Source organism: Tenrec ecaudatus, chromosome 10 (genome assembly GCF_050624435.1).
Source record: "Tenrec ecaudatus isolate mTenEca1 chromosome 10, mTenEca1.hap1, whole genome shotgun sequence".
NCBI classification, from domain to species: domain Eukaryota; kingdom Metazoa; phylum Chordata; class Mammalia; order Afrosoricida; family Tenrecidae; genus Tenrec; species Tenrec ecaudatus.
In genome coordinates, this window is record NC_134539.1 from 139,673,423 (window position 1) to 139,696,424 (window position 23,002).

Sequence of the window (23,002 nt, forward strand, 5' to 3'; positions counted from 1 at the left end):
AAGCTTCCTGAGGTTCTTGAGGAATGGAAAGGCCTGGTGATCCCACCAGGTGTACAGAGAGCAACCTCGTGCCGAGGAGGGAGACTGTTTATTGATCATTACAATTATAAAAAATTATAAAAAACTCATATCTTTAATTGTGTATGTGTGTATATATATATATATGCATGTATTTGTATAAAGGCCTGGTGATCCGCTTCGATAAGATTATAGCCAAGAAACGCCCCCGGAGTGCAGTTCTGCTCTGGGACCCGCCACGGCGGGGTTGCCCGGAGGGGAAGCTGACCGACGGCAATGGGTTTTATACATATCTGCGCATGCACGCGCGCACACACACTCACACTGAAATAAAAGAACAGGAAGCAATAAACCCAAGTGTTAGTTAGCAACAGTTATAACTAGGTCTATCATGATAAAAGACAAAAGCAATCTTGCTCTTTTCAGATGGAAACCGCCTCATGACCACCATGGGCCACAGGGAAAAGCCCCGCTGGGACTCCCCCACACCCCCAACCTCATCCCTCCTCCACTGGGCAGAGCCCTCGAGTCTCCAAACTCACTGCCATCCAGTAATTCTAACTCATAGCACCCTGAAGGACAGGGTCCAACTGCCCTCATGGGAGTCTGAGACTCTTCGTTCGTGGGAGTAGACAGTCTCGTCGTTCTCCCGAAGTGCAGCTAGTGGATTCCAACTGCTAACCTTGTGGTCAGCAGCTCAGGGGTGCCCCACTGTGTATGCTCCCAGGGCTCCTGAGGCAGGAGACACAAACAGCCACACAGTCTACTTGCACAGTGAGGATGGGGAAAGACGGCCGTGCTCTTTAAAATAGCAACACATCAACACTTGCCACTGAGTACTATACACACACACACACACACACAGAGCGTACAGGGTACAGATTAATAGGAGGGCAGTAGCAGGCTGAATGGCAGGAGGGATGGCGATGCATGGTTGCTGCATTAATCGCTGCAGGTCAGGACCGAAACTGGGACCCGGGCCGGGTGCAGGCAGGTCCAGGAACCCAGTGGGGCAGCTGGCGGAGGGGCTGGAGGATGTAGACACTTTGGCGATGCAGGTTCCCTAACTCTCTGGTCACCAGAGCTGCGGGGACTCAAGGTGCGCTCTGTAGGCCAGTTGGGTGGTGGGAGGGCAGAGAAGAAGGAGAAGAGTGAGGCTTTGTCCCCCCGCCCCTCTCCACCTCCCACTCTCTCTTCAGGGAAGCTCAGATACTTAGAAAGACGTCAGGCTCCTCCGGGCAAGGTCTTGACCCACCTTGTCCTCCCTAATTCCTACTTTCATCTCCCACCCAGGGCCCAGACCCTCCCTGTCCCCACGGCTGTCACCTGGGATTGCTGGGGCCCCCGCTGGCCTCTTTAGGGTGCTGCTGGGGAGGCGGGCAATGCGACTACGACGGGCGTGGGCCACTCTCAGGGTGGTGACCGAGGAGCTGCGGCAGGGGCAGAGAAGGATCGAGGCTGGCCTCTTGGCTTGGTAGGGTGGGGGGGGGGGGGCAGGGCAAGGCGCTGAGTTGGAGAGCAGGTGGGGGCTGAGGTCCTTGAAGAGGTTTGGTACCCAGGCGAGAAGTCACTGGATGAACAGGGCACCCTGAATGTCTCCCTGGTGCGTCCAGGGCCTGTGGTCCTTCACTTGCGGAGGAGGTAATGACCCCACCCACCCAAGAAGTGGCCACCGCCCTGCTCCCAGACCTCAGTAACCTATGGTGGGCCCCTGCTCCCCAAAGTGCTCCCAAGCTTTACCTCGCTGTGCTGTTCTTCCTAGAGGCGGAGGCTCCGGGGAGGGAAGAGGTTGGCTTGGGACCCTTGGTGGTGAACAGGAAGACGGGCCCACTGTGGAAGGAGGGAACCAGAGGGTGGCATTAGCCCCAGCTCAGTGCAGTGGCGGCAGGGCTGGACAAGATGACCTCGGCGGCGTCTTCAGACTTAGGAGGCGCCCGCACGGGCCAGGGCTGACAACTGAGCGACGGGCTTGTTCTGGGAGCACATCCAGCTGTCAGTTTCTGGGGCGTCCCAGGAGCTGGAGGTCAAACCGCTTCACCTTCCACCTGCGCGGCTAGGAGCTCAGCTCGTTACTGAGGTGGTTAGGAGAAGCGGTGGGAAACAAGGGCCAGAGCTTGTCTTCTCACTAAGACACCTCGGACACAAGCTTTCCGAGGGCCCCATTTGCAGTGTCAGAGGGAACTGGGATTTCCCAGGGGGGCCCAGAACTTGCACGCAATCACACAAAGGGCTAGTTAGTGCCATTGTCCCCTGTGCATCCCACCGGGAGGGGAGGGCGGCTCACCTGGGGACAAAGGGCTGCCCCAGCCTCTTCAGCTCCTGGGGGACACTGTCCCAGCCGAGACATTCAGAGACACCGTGCTGGGAGGGGGGGTCCTCTGAGAGATCAAAGGTGGTGTTGAGGTCCCGCGCAGGCAGAGCCAGCGGGGTAGAGCAGTTCTGCAGGGCGGAAGGGCCCAAGGGCACCCGGCTTTTAATGACTGTGGCTGGGCAGAAGCGGGGGGACCGGCTGGGAGAGGGGGTCCTTCCCCGCGGGGGGGTGCAGGGTCCGAGTGCAGGCTGGGCCTCGGGCAGAGAGCCCCTCCCCAGGCAGGGCAGGAAGGATTGGCGCTGGCGTTTGGCCCCCAGCTTTAGGACTGGGAGGTTGTCTGGCTCCGAAGGGCTCGGTTTCCTCCTCCTCCTCTTCCTCGAAGGCAGCTGGCATGGCTGGGCTGGGGTGCAGTCAGGCTCTGGGGGGACCCCCAGAGGGGGCACCAGGCCACTCAGTTGCTTTGCCATGGTCCGGGTCACAGGGCCACAGTATCCTGGAGACCCTTAAGCACAGAGGAGGAGGATGCTGAGGGGAACCAGGCTGGCCAGGGGGGGGAGGACTTGTCAACTATGGACAGGGAGACATAGGACACAAGGAGGAACCACTAATCCCCAGGCTCCCCATACATCTCCGTTCCCATGGGACCCGTCTCCTACCCTTGCCCCCAGCACCGAGACCCCAGCCGAGCCTTGGAAAAGCACCGATCGGCAGGAGCAGGGAAGTGGGGAGCCTCACTTGACTCTGAACACAGCTCCAGTGTGGCCAAGCCAGGAGTCCCAGAAGCCTCCACCGCAACCTCGGTGGTCTCCTCTCGCACCAGCTGCTGCAGGGCCTCAAATTCTGCAACCATGTCCGGGGTCAGGAGGTTGGCGGATTGGAGCAGGGTGTACTGCCGCTGGGCCAGGCACAGCACCTTCAGGGCCAGCCTGCAACGAAGGGGTGGATCTCCAGGTTGGGGGAGGAGCTCCCAGCTGGGGCCCCTGCTCCTCATATCCTGGCCAAAGGCCAAGGCTGGCAGAGCCTTCGCCCACTAAGCATGCCACACAACACAGCCAGTGACAGGGAAATAGTGACAGGTCTGAAATAAAAGGCCTGACTTCCCTCTCAGCCCCACCACTTGCTAGTGGAGTGAACGTGACTACGGCCACTCACCGGAGGGTCAATGCAACATCCCAGTTAGGAGTCTGGGTTCAAATCCTGACTCTCCAGCTCTGTGATTTGAGAGGTGTGTGTGTGTGTGTGTGTTGGATAAATGCACCTACCTCGTAGGGTTGTGGGAAGATGGCACAAGTGACCTTCTCTGCCCTGTGTTTTAAACGGTGCCTAGCAGGGAGCAAAGGAGTCCTGGTGGCTCAGTGGTTACCCTTTGGGCTGCGATCTACGAGACCGGCGGTTTGAAACCACTGAGAGCTCTGTGAGAGAAAGACCCGGCTTTCCACTCCCATAAGCAGTTACAGGCTCGGAGTCGACGGACGGACTCTTGGCGGAGTGTTGGGCAGGGAGGGCGTGTCCTGAGCGGCCCCGTGTGTTCCAGAGGGGAACTGCTCCGTCCGGTCTATGCGAGCAGGCCTTTCTTCACAGTGCCGTGGGGCGGGGTCCAACGCCAACTCACCACCCAGGTTCCTTAGCACAATCCCAAGCCAGGTGACTAAAGGACAGGACAGAACGGCCCCTGTGGGTTTCCCGAGACGGACGTGCTATGGAAGGAGCTTCATTTTTCTCCCTCAGAGCGGCGGGGTGGTTTCAAACCTCTGGCCTTGAGCTTGGCAGCCCAATGTGTCACCACTAAGCCGCCAGGGCTCCCCTCTACGCACCATAAGGTTAGTTTATTCCTGTGTTTTGTGACCTGGAAGTAGGAGCAGCTCCTTTGTGAGACTGAGAGGAGATTCATGGAGAAAGGCTATGCCTATCTTGATTCAAAGGAGATGCCCAGGGGTGCTTGCAGTCAGTGCCCCCCATTGAGAAGGGAGGGTCCAGGAGATATAGCACCTTTCCACAGGCACTACAGGGCTACTTAAAGAGCCCTGGGAGTGCAGGGGTTAAGCTGCAAGCGGAAAGGACACCCCTCCCCCACCCCACCCCACCCCTTAGGAGAAAGGTGGAGTGATCTGCTTCTAAGGTCCATCGCAGCCAACCGGGCTGTCCTCCTCTGTTGGACTCAGGTCGCTCCGGGTCAGAAGCAACTGATGGCCAATGAGTTTGGGCTTTGGTTTGGGGAGCTTTTTAAAGGCAATTAGGAGGTCATCTGATAATTGATGTTGTAAATTTAGATCTAATAAAGTAAATTTTCTTCCAGTAAGGCACACCTATGAGAAACGAATAAACCCAATTATCTCGGTGGGGATTATTCACGGCAAATAGTGTGTCCTCCGGTAGCTCCAGCTGCCCCGACCCTTCTGAAGCCCCTCCTCGGGCCTCAGTGTGCGCGCAGAGAACCTAAACTCATTTTACAGAACAGTCTCCGGGCCTTTCTGAGGGCAGGATATGAATTACAAAGGACACAAGGAAACAAGCTCATTCTACAGCCACCTGAGCCACACAGGATAAGCAAGATTGGGCTCCTGAGCGTCTGTGACCTGGTGTCAGGTGGCCCTGGGTCTCACCCTGGCCCCCTTGCTGCAGGACTCTGGGCAAATGCTCAATATGACCAACGGGGAGCTGATTTTAACCAGGAGGCTTCAGATTCGAGGTCAAATCAACTGTCAGAGTGCATTGCAGATGGAGCGGCTCTGTCCCGTCTGTCCTCCGCATGAGATTTCAGCATAGAATCTGCTTGCTGAAAGGACTTGAAGGGCAAGGAAAATTCTGACAGACCAGTGAACTGAGAAAGCTAAGCTCTCTGCAGTGCCCGGTGGTCTTAAGATTCCAAATTCAAAAGCCCAAGAGAAACCTGATCTAGAATGTTCTGGGTGCCGCCTGCTACTACCATTTGGCTTCTGTTCCCTTTGGGTGCTCCAGCCCCTAAAGGTGGGGAGAAGAAGGCTACGGCCCGTGTGTCACAGGCAGGGCTGATGCCGCAGTTGGAGGGCACAAGACCACCCCGAGGCCAAGCAGTAATGGAGACCCTGGTGTGTCCTGTCTCCCGCCACGGGGGACTCCAAGCAGAGACCCCTGAGACACAGGTGGGCACCGAGGGGATGTCCTGCCAGAGCGCCCGGTCTCTCCGGGGCCCCGGAGCGGCAGCAGGCATCCGATAATGAGCTGATTATTCAGGCTGTGGCATTTTTTGCTGAGTCAGGAACAGACACTCCCCAACAAGAAATAAAATTAAACAGGCCCTTCTGTCTGGAAGCTTTAAATACACTGCCTAGCGTGAAGTGTGCTTGGGAGGGGGGCGGGGGAGCGGGGTCAGCGGTGGCACAGCCAAGTGGCAGGGGACTTATGTACCAGGGGCCAGGAAAACAAACACCAGCCGCACCTCTCCATTAGAGCCCAGGAAGGGTGGCCCCAGGGCCGCTGCCCTTTGGCTGTGGGTGGTGTTATAGCCACAGTCGGCCTGTTAATGGAGACAGGTGACAACACTCTGGCTCGGGAAGTCCCCTCCCCTACGCCATCCTGATGCCCACCCTCTCTGGGCTGCTCCCCCTTGCTGAGGGGCAAGCTTGGCCCGCCTCGGGCCAGAGAGCAGAACGCCAGCCCAGCACGCCTCCCTGGCCCAAGGAGACAGTGGCTGTGAGTGGTGAGGTGTAAGCAGAGGAGGTGACAGGACCAAGACAGCAGATGACAAAGGGAGACTCCAACCAGAGCTTCTAAGACGCCTGCACTCCCACCCGAGAGGCTCCAGGAGCCTGGTCATCTCCCTCCGGGTCCCAGACTAGAGCAAGAAGGCACCTACTGCTTGAAATGGTCCCCGCCCAGGCCTGGCGGGGGCTGTCGATGCAGGCCAGGGGAGCCGGGGAGTGGGCTTCGGAGGCTGTGCTCTGGCCCCCAGCTTGGAACCTGAAGAAAGAGGAGGCGTCACAGGACAAGCCCTCCCCACCCTCGTCTTGCCGTCTGCACGATGGTACCAAATGCTGCCCGCTCCTGTGCGATGGCACAGCCACATGCCGACCTGCTGCCGTGACCCACAGGGCGTTTCTGGGCTGATTTTTGCCAGCAGATTGCCAGGCCTTTCCTTCGGCAGCCCTGCTGAAAACGCGCTCAGCATCCTGACAATGTGCCAGCAGCATCCACTGACTGAGGGGAGGCAGCTCCCGGAGGCACACTGGCTGGGACTCGAACCCCAGCCTGCTGTGTAGAAGGCAAGTGTTTAACCACAGGGCCAATGTCCTTCCTTGACTTACTAGTCTAGCTCCCAAGAGGGTTGCTGGGAAGGGCTTTCTTCGTCCCAGCCTTCCCCCGCGCCCTTCCTGCTCCCCAGCCAGTGATACCCGATACAGCCCCTCACTTCCAGACACACAGGATCTGACCTAAGGGTTCTCCTTCCTGCACAGGCCCCGAGGGCCTCTGAGTGACGAAGCCAGAAGACAGCCAGGTAGGAAACCTGGGGCTAAAGGGACTCGGAATGGGCGGAGTATTGCTCCAAGCCTTCCAAAGGCCCAGGCCTCAGCCCCCACAGTCCTACCTTCTTGGCTGTGTCTTCATCCTGGGCCTCTGGGGGCTGCTCCTTGTCTCGGGACATCCCTTCCTCAGTCCTCTGGACCCTGGGCATGGCTTCCACGCTCTCCTCCCGAAGGGCTCCCGACCCTGGCTGGAGCTCTGGGGTGTGGGGCTGGCTGGGAAGGTGAGGTGGGGCGGGGGAGCCAGGAAGGCTACAGGGAAACGAATGAGAGAGGCAGGCTGTGGGGACAGATGGAGAAAGAAGGCGGGGAAGGCACCCCAGGGGCACAGAACCTACCAGAGAGGGAGCTTGGGTGTTGGATGGGCGTTAGTAGGGTGGGAGGGGGTGTGTGTTTCCGGTTGAGGCCACAGTGACATCAACCCCTCCCTTCCCCCTTCTCTTGGATGACAGGTACTGCTTAGTTAGGCTGGGCTGGGCCTTCACCTCCCTGCACCCAGGGCTGAGCATGCTCTGGGTGACGACGCTGGGCACTGGGTGGGAACCCTTGACCCTTGGTGTGGGACCAGAAGCAAGGCATCCTAGCCCTGGAGAAGCCAGAGACGGGGTGGGGGGCGGGGAACGGGGCTGGCCAGCTGAAGGCTTTGGGCAGGAGAGTGGTCGAACTCACTGTGCTTGGGACAGGGCCAGTTTGGGGGATGTCGGGAGCTCCTGTTGGGGGGCCCGAGCTCCCGCCTCATACATCTGGAGCTTCTCCTTCAGAGTAGCCACCTGGAACAGAAGCAGCCCAGCCCCTCAGAGCCCGAGGGGAGGGAGGTGAGGGAGGCGAGGGAGGGCGTGGAGCCCTGGTAGGACCCCGGAGCTCCCCGACGGTGCTCACCTCGGCCTGCAGCTGCTGGCAGATGGTGGCGTACTGGCTGATGTGGCAGTCCAGGCTGACCACGTTGCTCTTGAGCTGGGACAAGGGCCAGGGGAAAGGTGTGGGAGTTTAGTCAAAGCCGCCGCCATCAACTGGTTCCAACAGCCAGGCTCTGTCCTGGGCACCTTAACCACCTTGCCGGGCTCCCCTTCATGGCAGGGAAGACAGGCAGAGCTGCTTTTGAACCCCAGAGTCCTGACTGCCTGGGGGACAATTCACGCCTTTGGGCTTTCCCCAGCCGTTCCAGGAGTCCTGTGGCCCCTTGGGGAGGCCATAAAGCTGTCGCCCACACTTCACAGAGGGGGACTAACCAAAACCAAACTCACTGCCACCGAGTGGGTGCCGACTCACGGCGACCCCATAGGACAGGGTGGAACCGCCCCGTGAGTGTCCGAGACTGTCATTCTATGGGTGTAGATGAACGGGAGGTGGTTTCGAACTGCCGACCTGGCCGAGGGCAGGCAGAGCACACCCACCATGCCACCAGGGGTCCTCATGGAGGGGGACTCTGGCGGTTGTATCAGGGAATTTCCTGAGGAGGAGGCCAGCAAGCCTCTTCCTGAGGCCTTAGGAAATTCTTGGCCCAGGGATCTGCGGAAGCTGGTGGGACCCTGCCCTTTCCTCCCGCCTCAGGGGGCTGCCCTGGGCCCAGTTGCCACACACCGAGAGCCTGATCTCCTTGGCCCGGTCAGCGTACTTGAGGGTGTTGTACGTGTCCTCGTAGGTCAGACTGGAGGGGCTGACGGCGGCGATCATCACCGTCCGGCAGTTGCCCCCGATGGAGTCTTTGAGCAGGCGGGTCAGCTTGCTGTCCCGGTAGGGCACGTGAGACTTTCGGCCCTGTGGGGCAGGAGATGGGTGTGGGGTCAGGTTGCTGGGCTAGAGACTACAGGCTGGGCCCCAGAACCGTTGGCACAGGGCTGGAGGGAGACCGTCTACTAGGAGTGGGGTCCAGGCCCTCCGCTGGGGGAACCAACTGCACCTTTGCGTCGGCCAGGGCATTGAGGACGTTAATGAGTGCCAGCAGGGAGCGGTTGATGTTGGCGCCTTCCCGCAGCCGCTCCCCCTTTGCGTGGGTGCTGGACGCCCGCTCGGAGCCGGCCAGGTCGATCAGGCTCATCTTGGCCACCTGCAGGGCCTGGGTCAGTCCTGTAACCCGGTCCTGCTGCTTCACGAAGATCTGGCAGCAGAGGGAGATGCTGAGTGGGGCTGCTGGAGCCTCCTAAGGCCCTGCCCCAGACTGTGTCCCATGTGCCACTCACCTGGAAGATGGCGTGGGAGCGGGACGACGTCGCGTTGGCGTCAGTGGGGTGTTGTGTGCGGTTCCGGTTCCCCCTCGTCAGCATCTCTAGCAGCTGTTCGGCGGAGGTTGGCTACAGAGGAGATGTCCAGGGAGGGGGCTGAGGTCCTCTCCACCAGGACCTTGCCCCTACCAGGAAGGGTTGCTCTTCAGAACCAAAGTCACCCCCACCCAACAGAACCCGAGACTGGCCTCCCCAAACTGCCTTGTGAGAGAACCCCAGGGGACCCCTGAGCCCAACCACACACCTGGTGGAAGGAGAGGCCCGGCACCACCACGCCCTTGTCGGGGTCCTCACGGATGGCAAGGGGTCCCTTGGGCTCCAAGAGGTCGTGGATCTGCTCATTGTACACCTGAGAGGAAGGACACAAAGAGGGGGGGTGTCTGAGGGAGGGGCTCCAGTATACCCCTCCCTGGAGGTCAGTGTGTGTGGGGGGGTGAGTGCTGGGCCAGACTGGTGTTAGTACCACCCTCTCCCAGGGGCGGTCAGTGAACAAGACGGGGCGGGCTGAGTTCTCCTGCAGCCTCGCACTGAGCTGCCTCTACCCGCCTGGCCTTATGCCACTAGTGCCCTCCTTGGGTGGCTGTGACGGGGGGGGGGGCAGGGGGTCAGGGGGGCGGTGGTCAGGGCTGGGCCCTGGAACAACCCTACCTCCTGGTAGCTGATGAGCACCTCGAAACGTTTCTCCTCCTGGCGGGCCTCCAGGCGCCTGTACAGCTCCATGGTGGTCAGGTACATGATGCCGGGGTCGCCCTCGCGGCCCAGCATGGTGTGCGTCTTCCCGGCCCCCGTGGCGCCATAGGCGAACACTGGGAAGGACAGAGTTGGAGGAGGGTGGTGGCGAGGGACCAGACTCGCCTTCTCTAGGGCCTTCCCCTGTTGGTTGCTACCTGCTTGGCCCTTCCTTGCTCCCCCAACCCTCTCCTGTGACCTCTGAGCCCACCATGCCACGGCGTCTGGACACTTGTATCCCCCCTGCAGGTCTGAGTGCTCCAGGCGCCTGTCCTGGTCCTCGACGGGTCTGTGGCTGCTCAGGTAGAGGGCTCCCCATGGCTGAGGGGGACTTAGCTCTTCTACAAGGAAGCCGTCCGCCGTCGAGGTCAGCCTGCTCTGCTGAAGGCTCACACGTCTCTCCTGACCTCAGCTGCCAGCCACCCTCTTGCTGGTGGGATTCTGGGATTAGTGGCGCCTGCTGATCTAGCCTGAGTGCCCCAGGGCAGGAACCCTGCCTGCTCGGTCAGCTAGTTTGTCCTCGCTGCCTGGCACAGTGTAGAAGAATGAATGGGAACCAGCAGGGGCTGAAGGGGCAGAGACCTCCCAGCTGAAGGGGGAGGTGGTTGCCAGCCAGAAGACACTGGCCCGTCTTAGAACAAAGTAGGGAAGTTGGGTCACCAAGCAGGCCCCCTCCCGTTCTCACCGGAGCAGTTGTAACCCTGGAGGAAGCCGTCCAGGAGGCTGTGGGTGGTCCCCTGGAACACGTCTTGTTGGGTGGCCTCTTCACCAAAGACCCGGTCAAAGACAAACTTCAGATCTTTGCCCTTCTTCCTGGGGCCATCGTGGGAGCTGCCCCACTTCACGCCGGGGAAGCCCCCATCAGGCTCTTCGGGGTCGAACACCAGCACCCGATCATCTACCACCTGAACCACACGCCGCCGCTGACTCTCCAGCTCCCGAGGGGTGGGCGGTCGGACACGCACCACAACCTGCACCACGCTGTCCTCCACTGCCATCACTGTGGCTGACACCTGGGCAGAGACACAGTGGAGATGCGGACCCCAGGCCTGACCAGGGGCCCCCCTCCGGGTAGCCTTCAAGGGCCTCCTGGCCAGCCCGCCCTCACACGGGATCTCGGTGTTAGACCGCAAGAGAAACCGTACGGTGGGGAGGCCTGGCTGGAAGCCGAAAACCCACGTCCACCACCCATCAGCCCTTGGGCAGACGGCTCCCGGCCCCGAGGCCTGCTGCTTTGCTGGTAAAAATGAGGGGGCAGCACCCACGTGGTGTGAGCTCTGCCAAGCGACAGCAGCCGCTTCCCCTGCAGACTCGTCCTTCATGGTACCCCTCCCCGTGTAGCTGAGCCTTCATTGATCCTGACTCCGAAGTATAATTGATTTTTCCCATTTTTATTTTGACTTGTCCTCTTATTCGTACATTCTTGCTGTAAAAATGACAAATCGTAAAGATGAAGTGCGAGCCTCCCTAAATGCCCGCCAGGCCCCGAAGCTGTTGCTCTTGGTGGTCTCTCGACTCCCTTTCCGGGAGGGCCGCCCTCCATACACTTGGTTGTTGCTAGCTGCCACCCAGTGGGCTCATGGTGGACCACACGAGACAGCCTGAGCCACTGCCCGGCCCTGGGCCATCTTCACACGGCTGGCAGACGTGGCTTGTGGCTACTGATGGTCTCCATCCTTGGGCTCCTCTCTAGCACGTTCTCGGGGCTTTCACTGGCTAATTGCCATCCGCTGTCAAGCCCTCTGCCTTGTCTTATAGTCTAGTAGTTCTGCTGAAAGCCGACCCACCACAGCAACCCCAGTGGTTACTTTAACAGTGACAGCACGGCGCCCCACTTCAGAGCAGAACAAAAACCCAACTCCCTGCTCCCGAGTGGACGCTGTCTCATAGTGACCCCGTAGTTCAGAGTGAAACTGCCCGTGAGCTGCGGAGACTGTAACTTTAAAAAAGTCATGTTATTGGGGGTCTTATAACATTCCATACATCAATTGTATCAGGCATATTTTTACATAGGTTGCCATCCTCATTTCCGAAACATTTTCTTTCTGTTTGAGCCCTTGGTATCAGCTCCTCATTTCCCCCTTTTCCCTGTACCCTTTCACCATCGTGAATCCTTGATCAGTTATATTATTATTATTTCCTATTTTACTTAAAAATATATAAATTGTAAGACAACAGTGAACACGGCATTTGGTGTTTCAACGTTTTTCATGGGCACACCATTTCAGCAATGGCAGTTCTGTTGATACAGGTAATTTAAATGTTCTCACGTAACCACAGCCCCACTGGCTTTCAGGTGTTATTGTTAATACCTCCGATATGCAACAATGCTGCAGAAGCACCCTCTCCACAGTCCAGAGCACACGTGCACCCTGATCTCTCTAAGGGACCTCACCAAGAAGGGGACCTGCAATGTCATAAGGGGGGAACATTCTCATTTTAGAAGAGACGGCCAAATTACTCTTCGTTCATTAGCACCAGGACTCACAGCCCGTTTCTCTACATCCTTACCCAAACACGGGCCGGAGCAGTTTCTGGCCAATCTGGTGGTCGTTCATTGTCGTCTTTGTTTGAATTTCCCTGGATACTCGCAAGGGCATTTATATTTATTTATTTATTTATTCCCCCTCCACCCCCCCTTTTTTGTATTTCTTTTTATCCGAACTGTACCTCATATTTTATTTTACTCTTCTTTTTATTGCTGGGCTGATTGTTCTTTTGTGACAAATTTCTAAGAGCTCTGGACATTATTTAACATCTATATCACAAATATCTTTGCCCAATTTATCATTTGTCAGTTGGCTTTGTCTAGATCTTTGCCTTATACAATGTTTATATGCCTAAAGAGGCAATATGTCCATCTTTTCTTTTAGGGTTTTTCTTTGTTAAAAAGGTCTGTCTCTTCAATGCCTAGATGGACCACAGTCTCTTAGATTTTTTTCTATGACTTGGTGGGTTTTTTGTTTTTAAATTTAAAAATGTTAAGCTTCCGGGAATTGTTTTAACATGCAGTGAGATGGGCATATAAGTTTATTTTCTCCCAGACAGAAAGGCAGCGGTGTCAGCACCACTTAATAAATAGCCTTTCTCGCTTGACAAATACCACTTTTGTCATATTACTATACTATATTTTCTGAAGTCTATTACTGAGCTTTCTTTAATGTTCTCCTAAGCTATTTGTCTGCTCCTTTGCTTAGTTTCTTTCCCCCTCCTCTGTTTTTCATGCCAAACACTCAGGAGTCCTAGTGGTGCTAGGTGTTAGACTGCAAACTGCAAGGTCAGAGGTTCAAACCCAGCAACTACCCTGTGGGGCAAAGATGAGGCTGTCTGTCCAGTGAGGATTTACAAAGCCTCGGAGACCGTTTAGAGGGTCGCTCTGAGTCGGAATCGATTGGATGGTAGAGTTTGGCTTGGTGCGTGCCAACACCACACTGTTCCCAGTAGGTTACTTTATACTATGCTTTATAGCTAGTAAGTAAAGACTCCCTTCACTACTCTTTTTCATAATTTTCTCGGCTATTTTCAGGTATTATTATTCTATATGACTTTAAGAAAAAAATTATCACTTCCTCCTTGCCCCTCTCTATCACCACCAGAAAATACCGGTTGGGATTCCAAGTAGAATCACATTTAATTTATATATTTATTTTATGATATTTAATCTTCTCATGCAAGACCATGGTTATTGTCTTTCTATTTGTTCAGATTTTTTTATGCCCCTCAATAAGATTTTATAATTTTCTATCTCTTCAGATAGGGTCTATAATTGTCCCGTTAATATAATTCCCCAGTATTTTATGGACTTAATTGCTCTTATGAATAGAACCTCTTCCTTCATTTCTATTTCCAGCTGGTAATTGCTAGTACAGAGAAACACGATTGGTTTTTATATAGTCATCACATCCATCACCCTCTCAAATGCTCTTATTAATTCTGATTCTTTTTATTAGCGCCTATTGGGTATTTTATGTATATAATTATGTCCAAAAAGTTTTATATTTTTTATCTTTTATTTTCTATATTTATACCAAACATTGCATTTCTTATCTTATTGCATTCCCTAGAACCTCCCAACCAATGTTTTTTTTTAAAACTGATATGGATGATAATGGCTATCGTTGCCTTATTCCTACCTTAACGGTAAGGACTTTAGTACTTCATTATTTAGAGATTAGTTTTTGGACCAATAGTCTTTATCACAGTAATTTCTTCTATTTCCCTTGTACTTAAAGTTGTTATTAGGAATGTCTCAAATTTTATCTAATGTTTTTCCAGCAACTCTTGATGTGCTTATGTTTTTTTCCTCCCTTCACTTGATATGGTAAGTTACTTGCTATTATTTCTGATATCAAACCAACCATGCATTCCTTGAAAAAAATCCTACCCTAGCCATGCGACATTTTCTACTTTGAAATGCTCCAACGTCAGTCTTTTCCATGATGGGTTTTCTGTTCTTACCTAAGAAGATACTCCTTCCAAAAGGTACAGAAGGACTTTTTAAAAATATTGTCACATAATCCTCTTTTTTTGCCAGTGGAGTGAGGTGATTTCTAAATATATTCTTTCCAAATGGTCAGCAATTATTTCACGATCATTTACTGAATAGCGAATGATTTCTCCATTCACTTGAAACACTGAATTTACCATAACCAGATCCTCATGAATTTGCTTTGGACTTTTCATCCTGTTCTATTGATGTGTCTAATTCTTTTTCTAGAACCTCATGGATGCAGTTACTAGGGTTAAAAAATTATATTAACTCAAAAGACTAACACAATATTTGACCGCTCTGTGATTTGGTTTCGAACTACTGACCTTGCCTTTAGCGGCCTAATGTGTAACCCACTACGCTACTAGGGCTTACCTAACGATTATGAAGTTAGTATGAAAAAGAGTCCTCAAAAGTCTGGTCCTTTACCTTTACCCATTGTTAGTTAAGAGATAGATCCCTTTCACTGAGAATTTGGAGAAGCAGCTCAGAATCTGCTTCATAAGTCACAAGGCAGTGGTTTTGTTAGACTGCCTGTTGAACACGAAATGAAAGTTGATCAGCAGCTTTAGTTGAGAAACAGAAACAGGCTAACAAAGCTATCATCAAAAACAAGGATGAGATAGGAACTTTTAGGTCTGTGGTTGAGGAAAGCCTCTTGACACGAAAGTACAATATTTATTTTTAATAAAGATTGTATTCCGTAATCTCTTCCCCTCTGATCATAGTTCAATTAGAATCTTTAATCACCATGTTTGTATAATATACTAATGCGTTGCACTTTTTCCTGGCTATTCTTGGGCATCTTTTTAAAAAAAAAATTTTATTGGGGGGTCTTGGGCATCTTATATGTGATCTTAGAACCAGATTTTAAGACCATACGAACAAAATCTACGATTGCAATGGAGTTATTTTTAATTTATAAATTAATTTGAGGGGAACTGGCATCTTTACAATATCAGGCTTTCCCATCTAGGAGCATGGTATCTATTTTCATTCTTAGAATAGGCAGTAAAATTCTCCCGTGAGTTTTACTCACTCCTTGATGGGCACTGATTGTACAGGTCTTGTGAATAGATACATTGACACATTTTGCAAAGACAGCTCATGCACTTAGGCCAGGGTAAAGGACAGCTGCCGATTTCTGTACGCTGCCCTTGCATCTTGGCCACACTCCTGAACTCTTGTTAGTTCTAATGGCTTAGATTTTTCCATTGACACCATGTAGTTTGCAAACAATGACAGCTACTTTCTATTCTCAACATCTACTTCAAGGAGCCCTGAGCACCGTGGTCTATGTTGGGCTACTAAAAGCAAGGTGAGCAGTTCCAAACTAGCAGGCGCTCCTCGGGAGACAGAAGAGGCTTTCTACTCCCATGGGGAGTTACCGTCTCGGAACTCCACAGGAGCAGCTCCAGTTCCACCCTGTGCTATAGGCACGCTCTGCGTTGGGATGGCCTTGGTGGGCGTGAGTTGAGTTACCATATGGAATTCCACCCATCGTCACCATTAAGAATGCCGGTCTGCCTATGTGCTTCACTTTTTTGGCCTTTACTGAGATAAAGGAGTATTTCTCCTTTATTCATGTAGAGGGCAGAGGCAGACACGGGGAAATTTCCTGATGTTGCCCATTTACGCTGAGAGCGCTCCCCAGGGTTTTTCAAATTCTCCTCTGGGCTGGCTTCCCACCGCTAAGAAGGGGCTTTTTGAAATGCTGGAGTCACAGCCACCCTGGCAAAGCTCAGCCCAAATCTAGGGACCTGCGCACAGGGGTAAGGAACAGAGATTGTTCCTGAGGAAGGGGACAGAGGACTGCTTTCCCACTACGGACTGGGGCACAAGGACCAAGGTCATTCAACAAGGAAAAATGGGATTTCTACTAACACTCTAGCAAGCACATGCTTTCCTTGGGGAACGAGGCAGAATTAAGCTGACAGGAAGTATCCGTCGGCTGGCCCCCAAACTTCTTGGGAAAGCTATCTATCAGCAATAATCCTTTCCCATGAGTCTCAGTCTCGTCCTGTCCCGGCGAGCCGACTGCCATAAAAATCAACATCCCCAGCAAGTGTTCACTCTCTCAGTATCTCAGGGACCGGCCCCAGCCCCTCCTCTGACCCGGGGCCACCTATGACAGCCAGACCCCTCAAGGGGTGGCCATCTCTGACCCCTCCCCTCTATTAGGGGAACGCTGGTGTTGTCCTTCTCTGGACAGCTTCCCAACTTAGGCAGGTTCTGGCTTTCCCAGGTTCCCCCTTTGCCGTTCCACAGACAGAAGAGATGCTCTTGTTAAACCCATCTGGCAGTGAGACAATCGGGAGGGCGGAGGGGCGGAGCCACTGGCCTGAGGTCCCTAAGCTAGGGAGGGATGGAGGCACGGCCTGACTGCAGAGCCTGCTCTACGATGGCCTGATGATCCCGCTGTCCCGTCCCTGCGCTGGCATGACAGTCTTAACCAGTCACGTAGCTTCGATCCTTCCAGAGATGGACTCCAGGGGCTTTTCCAGTCCCCAACTCCCCACCCAGGGGGAGCGATGACACAGGGTCTACATGGGCCGCCTGAGGGACAGTCCGGCTCCCCGCTGGGAAGGCTTTCTCTGCGGAGGAGCTCCGGAGCAGCCTCCCATTCTAAGCAGGAAATTAAAAAGGGCAGTGCCAACGGAGTGCACATAACCTTTACCGTTCCCTCCTCCTGCCGCCCAAGGCCGACGAGGCTGACTGTTTGCCTAATGAGATGTTTTCCTTCTTCCAGAGACAGTGCGGGGGGGGGGGGGGGGGCCGGGGAGGGAGGTGACCTTCTGTGCAGCCAGGACGCCTGGGTCCCAGTCGCTGCTCGGCGTCTGAGGCTGGGGGGCTTTCCAGGAGCCACACCACAGCCCCGTCATGTCAGCTCCGCTCTTGGAGTCAGAGAACAGTGAGCGATCTGCTGCCGCCCCAGGGGGCTGGGGAGATTAATGAGAGAACGTTTGTCAAGTTTGCTTTGATCCCCCGTTGGAAAGAGCATTTCTGCCCAAAGTACAAGGGAGATGATTCCTTAATAAGAGCTTCGGGGTTCTGAGCCAGCCGCAGTCACGTCCTCTCCCTAACCCAGGGCAGCTCATTAAAACCCAGAGGCGAGTGCTCGGTCCAGCTGAGACAGGGAAGCCAAATTCGCTTGTTTTCAGGGTGGCCTCCTTTGCCCAGCCCAGAAGGGACAGGTCAAGCCAGCCCCAGCTCCTGAGAAGCTTATGGAGAAGAATTAGAGGGGATTCTCTCTGTGGACCAGTGGTTCTCAACCTGTGGGTTGCGACCCCTTTGGGGGTAGAACGACCCTTTCACAGGGGTTGCCCGATTCATCACAGTAGCTAAGTGACAGTGATGAAGTAGCAACGAAAACAATGTTATGGCTGGGGGACCGTTACATGAGGACCTGTATGCAAGGTGCGCGGCATCAGGCACATGGAGAGCCACTGGTGTAGCCGCTGGGAGCTGGGGAGGCGGGAAGAACCCTAGCTTCAGGATGGAGTTCTGTATCTAGTCACCCCCAGAGCCACCTTCACTGCTCCGCCAACCCTTCCCTCACTAGGGCTGTTTGTCTGTAAACTCCATGAGAGCAGGGCCCTCTTCTGCCCCAGTCGTGGGTCCCAGGTAGCTGGGCATCATGACGTCAGCACGCAGCAGACGTCATCTGAATGACACACCAACGGGGGAGCAGACTCTAAGCTCCAAAGTCTCACAATAAATACTCATTATTATTCAGCTGACTGGTACGCTTACTGTGGGTCAGGCTCTGTGCTAAATATTCTACAAGTGTTCTCATTTCATTTTCACAATGACCTCACGAAGGGATGGACGCACCGATACAATTGTTCCATCTCCACTTTACAAGGAAACCAAGACTAATGTCACATAGAGGGGAGACAGCCAGGGTAGAACTTGACCTTGGTCCACCTGTGCCCAGGGGCACTGCCCTTTATCACTGGGCTATTGTGCCCGAAGGAGCCCTGGTGGCACAGTGGTTACTCATCCAGCTGCTACCTGCAAGGTCAGCAGTTCAAAACTACCAGCTGCTCCTTAGGAGAAAGACAGGGCTTGCTACTCCCATAAAGAGTTACAGTCTCGGGGCTCAAATAGAAAGTAAATGTTTAGAAAATGATGATGGCAACATATGGACAAATGTTTGATGTATGGAATGTTATAAGAGCTGTAAGAGCCCCCAATAAAATGATTTTTAAAAAGTTACAGTATCCGCAGCTCACAGGGGCAGTTTTACCCTGTCCTATGGAGTCACTGAGACAGCGTCAACTCGAAAGCAGGGGGCCTGGTGTTTATTCTGCCCTGGAGTGGGGTCTTCCTAGGATCCAGAGGAGCAACATCACAGGACCGCCTTTGGACCCGAGTCCTCCTGACAGCATTCTCCCTGTGGAGTTAGGCAGGAATTCCAATACCAACACAGTCGCCCATGGAGGATCGGTTTCAGCAGCGCTTCCAGACTGAGACAGACCAGGAAGAGAGGCCTCATCTGGGATCCCAATAGATCACTGTCCTGGGCAGTGCTGGAAGACGAGTTCCCTAGGGTTGAAAGGAACTCAAAATACACGCGTTCCAACAGTGGACTCAGCATAGCAGCGAACGTGAACGCGGTGGATGACAGGATGCAGGGCAGGACAATGCTTGGTTCTGACGATGACTCACTGCTGCTGGTGTGTAAAAATAACAACTGTTTGGGGGTGGGGGTGCATTTTATCGTGGTTTGGGCGAAAGCCGACCGAGTAAATTCATTTCCCATTCAAAGAGCCGCACGTATTTCGCTGCATGGCATTAGTTGCAAACCACTGAGGTCACGACCCTCGCCTCACTTCTCCCCCCCCCCCCCCCCCCCCCCCCCCCCGGTTCCCAGTTGCCATTCGCCCACCTGTTCTGCCCCTTCCTGCCCAGTGTCGGCGTTCACTTTCGGGGCCTGTTGACTGATTGGCTGAAAGGTCTTCTCTGGGAGTAGGCTCAGTCCAAAATTGAAAAGTGCCCAAGGGCCATAGTCGCGAGGGTTCCGTGGTCTCTCCCAGACTAGGAAGTCTGGTCTTTCTGTGACAGTTACTTCAGAGCTATGTTTAACTCCCGTTCTGCCCAAGACCTTCCATTGTGACCCCAGCAGCGTGGTGGTCGGGAACCATTACTGATTTTCGTCTCAGCATTTCAGTCCTTTGGGCGAATGGTTTCCGACTTTCTTTATTCTTCGGTGCTTTGGAGAAACCAATAGTCGCATTTTAGACGGCTGTTCACAAGCTCCCTATTCAACGAGGCAACAGAGAGTGTCTTTAGGGGCTATGTTTTACCGTTGATCAGGACGTCCCAAGTCTTCAAACCCAGTGACGCAGTTCTTCGAGTGCTTGGTTACGGCCAAGTCGACATGACTTTACCCTCTGTATGCTCTACCATGAGCCGGAATATGTTTGCAGCCTACCTAAATATGTATGGAGAAATATCTTCTGGCAAAACTATATACAATTGCGGGCGCACTCCCATATGGCACCCTACACCTATTCCCCTAAGGTGCTAACCCGTGTAGCTACTCGGACATGATGGTTTGTGTTCCCGTCGATGCAGGACGGTATAGTTCAACCTGCCGTTGTTGCTGTTTACGCTTGCCCATCTCACAGGGTCTCCCATTGCATCGTCGCTCACGCTGGGCTGAGCTCCCCTTTCTTGTGACATGACGACTCAATGATTTGCCCTCCCTTCTCCCCTCATTCCTGGTAACCATCAACTGCTTCTTTCTGCACGTAAACCTTCCCTTGACTTTCCCTATCAGTGGTCTCATTTGTCCTTTTGGAGCCGACTTATTTCACTCAGCAGAATGCCATCCCGGCTCTCCCGTGCTGCAAGATGGTACGCAGCCCCATCGGAATTCCGACAGCAGTGCTGTTGGGGTTCCAATCTCCCCCTGCCCTTGCCAGCCTCGCTCCTTTCCTTGTCTGTGTTTTTGGATCATTGCTATTATTGCTGGGCCCAGCGCTCCATTGTTTGGACTTGCACCTCCCAATTGGCTAAGGGTTCCAAGCGTCCCTTGACGTCTTTGTTGGCTGCCTGAATGCCTTCCTTTGGTGAAGTGTCTGTTCGTGTCCTCTGTCCATTTGTAAATTGGATTGCTTGTCTTTTTAGTTGTTGGCGTGTTATGTTAAAGTGCTCTATAAATTGTAGAGAGCAGTTCCTTGTCAAACACGGCGGCGCTGCCAGGTATTTCTTCTCTAGTCGGTAGGTTCTTTTTACTTTTTTTTTTTTTTTTGGTTCTTTTTACTCTTGGAAAGTCTTCCGGTGCACCGAAACAAGCAACAACCAAACCCCGAAAATTTCTGCTTCTCAAGTGGATCCCAGCTCCTAGTGACCCTAGGTATGCACACCATACGTGCTTTACTTTTGGGAGATGCCAGTCATGCAAATAAATTTTACACATTGATCTCATACTTAGCAACTGTATTGAATGCTCTTGATGCTAATAATTTAGTCATCTAATGATTTATAGGTATGTTTTTTAAAGGAAATAATCATGGCTTGTTAAGTAAATAATCTTACGGCAACTCCTGATAGTTCTGTGTCTTATAATTCATTTTGCTTGTCCGGTGGTTCCAGCCGGCGCTCTGGCACTGCGAATGAAAAAGTCTGCGACTTGATCTCTCCAGCGGCTCCCCCAAGAAAGGAAGAGCCTTCCGTGAAGAGTGCGGCTTCGGAAACCCTCTGGGGAGGTTCTGCAGTGTCCTCAAGGGTCACTGAGCTGGAATCGACTCAATGGGTTTTTATTATTACGGCTGGGATTTCCCACAACATAGTAAATGGAAGCAGAAATTGTTTGAGCCAGTTTGTTTTTCCTTGAGTTTAGCTGGAACACCATTAAATGTGATGCTTGTTATTATTTTTATAGACCTCCTTTGTCAATTTATGGAAATTTACATCTATGTCTAACTTATCTATTTAAAATAATCATAAACAAAGACTACATTTTACCACATGCTATTTCTGTATCTACTGGATTATATTCTCTTCTTACTCTATGAATATGTAAATTAATAAATTTTCTAATGTTAATCATCTTCCTGTTTATAGGATCTGCCCTAATTGGTCACAATATATATACATGGAGGTTTTAGAAAATTCATAGAAAAATTGGTACAATCATATTCTTTGTCCATGAACTTTTTGAAGGCCCCCCCCACACACACATATAGCTTGGCTTCTGATTGCTAATATTTTACATAGGAAATCTGCAGCTACATATATAAAATAAACTGACCTGTAATTCTTTGGGTGGGGTGTGGGAGGTGTCTGGGTTTAGTATCATAAAATAGGTTGGCATAAGATTGGAACGGTCTCTTAATTACCTGTAAATTTCTGGTGGGGTTGGGTGAAATTTTGTGAGTGGTGTGAGGGTAGGTTATAAATGCACTTAATTTCCTCAGCGGTCCTATTCTAAAATCCACAACCTCTAGAGTGATTTTTGGTAAGTTGTGCTTTTCTGAAAATGTGTCTAAAGGCACTAGCAAAAAGGGTGTCCTTTTTTCATTCTCTCTTACTGCCTCAAACTGAAATCATCTACCTATTTTCAGTTCTAATACAATTTGTGTGCTTCCTCTCTTCATTTCTAAAAGGTTTGACTTATTAGTCTTTGCAAAGACACCGCTTTGGGCTAAACTAACCCTCTATTCATTTACTAAAATGCTCTTCTGCTCGTTTTTGCTCTTACTGTATATATGGGGCTGCGTTTGATACTATAGAGACGGACAAATGGAGTTATCTTAAAATAGCTCTCAGGAGCTGGGAGTAGGGGGAAGGAATAATAAACAACGCAGGACGGTCTGGACATGTTGGCAGTTGCTAACATGCAGGCTATGGGGATGGAGGAGGAACTACAAGTAGGATGAAACTGAAGAAAGCCCTTTCTCTATAAAGAAAAGAAGCTCTTTCCGAGAATTCTTGTGCACATTTTCCCTGAGCTAGGTTTTTCCAGCATGGACATTGCAATAAGTAACATTAAGTATCTACCTCATTGGGTTTGTTGCGAAGATGTAATGAGTTAACTCAAGCCTGATACGTGTTCAGTACAAAATGCCTTTCCTCACAATGCCGTAAGAACCAAGGTCTTCAATAAAGCCCCCCAATAAAATCCGGTGGCATAGACCACAGCCAAAGGGCCCCAGCTAAGAAAGCACCTCGGAGCAGTAACAGAAAGTCTGGTTTGGGGTCACATAGATTCCGTCCTTTCTTCATCCAATCCACCGTTCGCCAGCGCAGATGTGGGGTAGGGGCCTAACCACACCACACAGTTGTGCAGGCTCTCCTGCTCTGGGACCTCCGGTGTGCAGGCAGACCCCGCGCTCCCACGCCTGGCCAGCAGGTCAGCTCCCGTTCCCAGACACGAAGATGGGCGGGAGATGCCGGGGTACTCTACCGAGAAGCCCAGAGGTCGCGATGCCCCCCGCCCCCGTGCAGAAGCACAAGGAAGCGCTCCGAGCTCTGCACCGCTCCCCGCCTGCTCCGGAGACGGCCATGCAGGACCTGCCTCCGGGGCCCGGGAGCTCGGTCTCTGGGCTCCACGCTCACGGCCCGCACGAAGCAGCCGGTCCGCGCGCCCCAGACCTCCGTGCTGGAGCCCGCTGGGCCAGGGCTTACCTTGCGTGGTTCCCTGCCGCTGGGGTCACCGATGGCTCCCGGGTTCCTCGGGCCGCAGGCAAGGGGCCCCGCCACCTCCCCCACCCACGCCAACCTC

The 23,002-nt window shown here is 53.1% G+C and overlaps 1 protein-coding gene across 1 annotated transcript; it reads right to left on the reverse strand.

Moving 5' to 3' along the window:
- Positions 1-23,002, reverse strand: KIF18B (kinesin family member 18B). The gene is made up of 16 exons (XM_075561972.1): positions 22,906-23,002; positions 10,465-10,792; positions 9,699-9,856; positions 9,295-9,399; positions 9,009-9,119; positions 8,729-8,926; positions 8,410-8,586; positions 7,708-7,782; positions 7,498-7,598; positions 6,894-7,080; positions 6,165-6,268; positions 3,065-3,255; positions 2,303-2,831; positions 1,759-1,848; positions 1,345-1,448; positions 1-1,124 (listed from the first exon to the last, which is right to left on the reverse strand). Exons 2-16 carry the CDS (start codon positions 10,775-10,777, stop codon positions 961-963), a joined length of 2,607 nt encoding a protein of 868 aa, XP_075418087.1. The 5' UTR covers positions 10,778-10,792; positions 22,906-23,002; the 3' UTR covers positions 1-960.

Excerpts from the sequence above, each read along its gene's own strand:
- KIF18B (XM_075561972.1), bottom strand. The coding sequence starts at position 10,777 with ATGGCAGTGGAGGACAGCGTGGTGCAGGTTGTGGTGCGTGTCCGACCG. Across the intron at positions 2,832-3,064 it reads GGAGCTGTGTTCAGAGTCAA|GGTCTCCAGGATACTGTGGC; the intron begins GTGAGGCTCCCC and ends TCTGTGCTTAAG. Across the intron at positions 1,849-2,302 it reads GGGCAGCCCTTTGTCCCCAG|TGGGCCCGTCTTCCTGTTCA; the intron begins GTGAGCCGCCCT and ends CTCCTTCCACAG.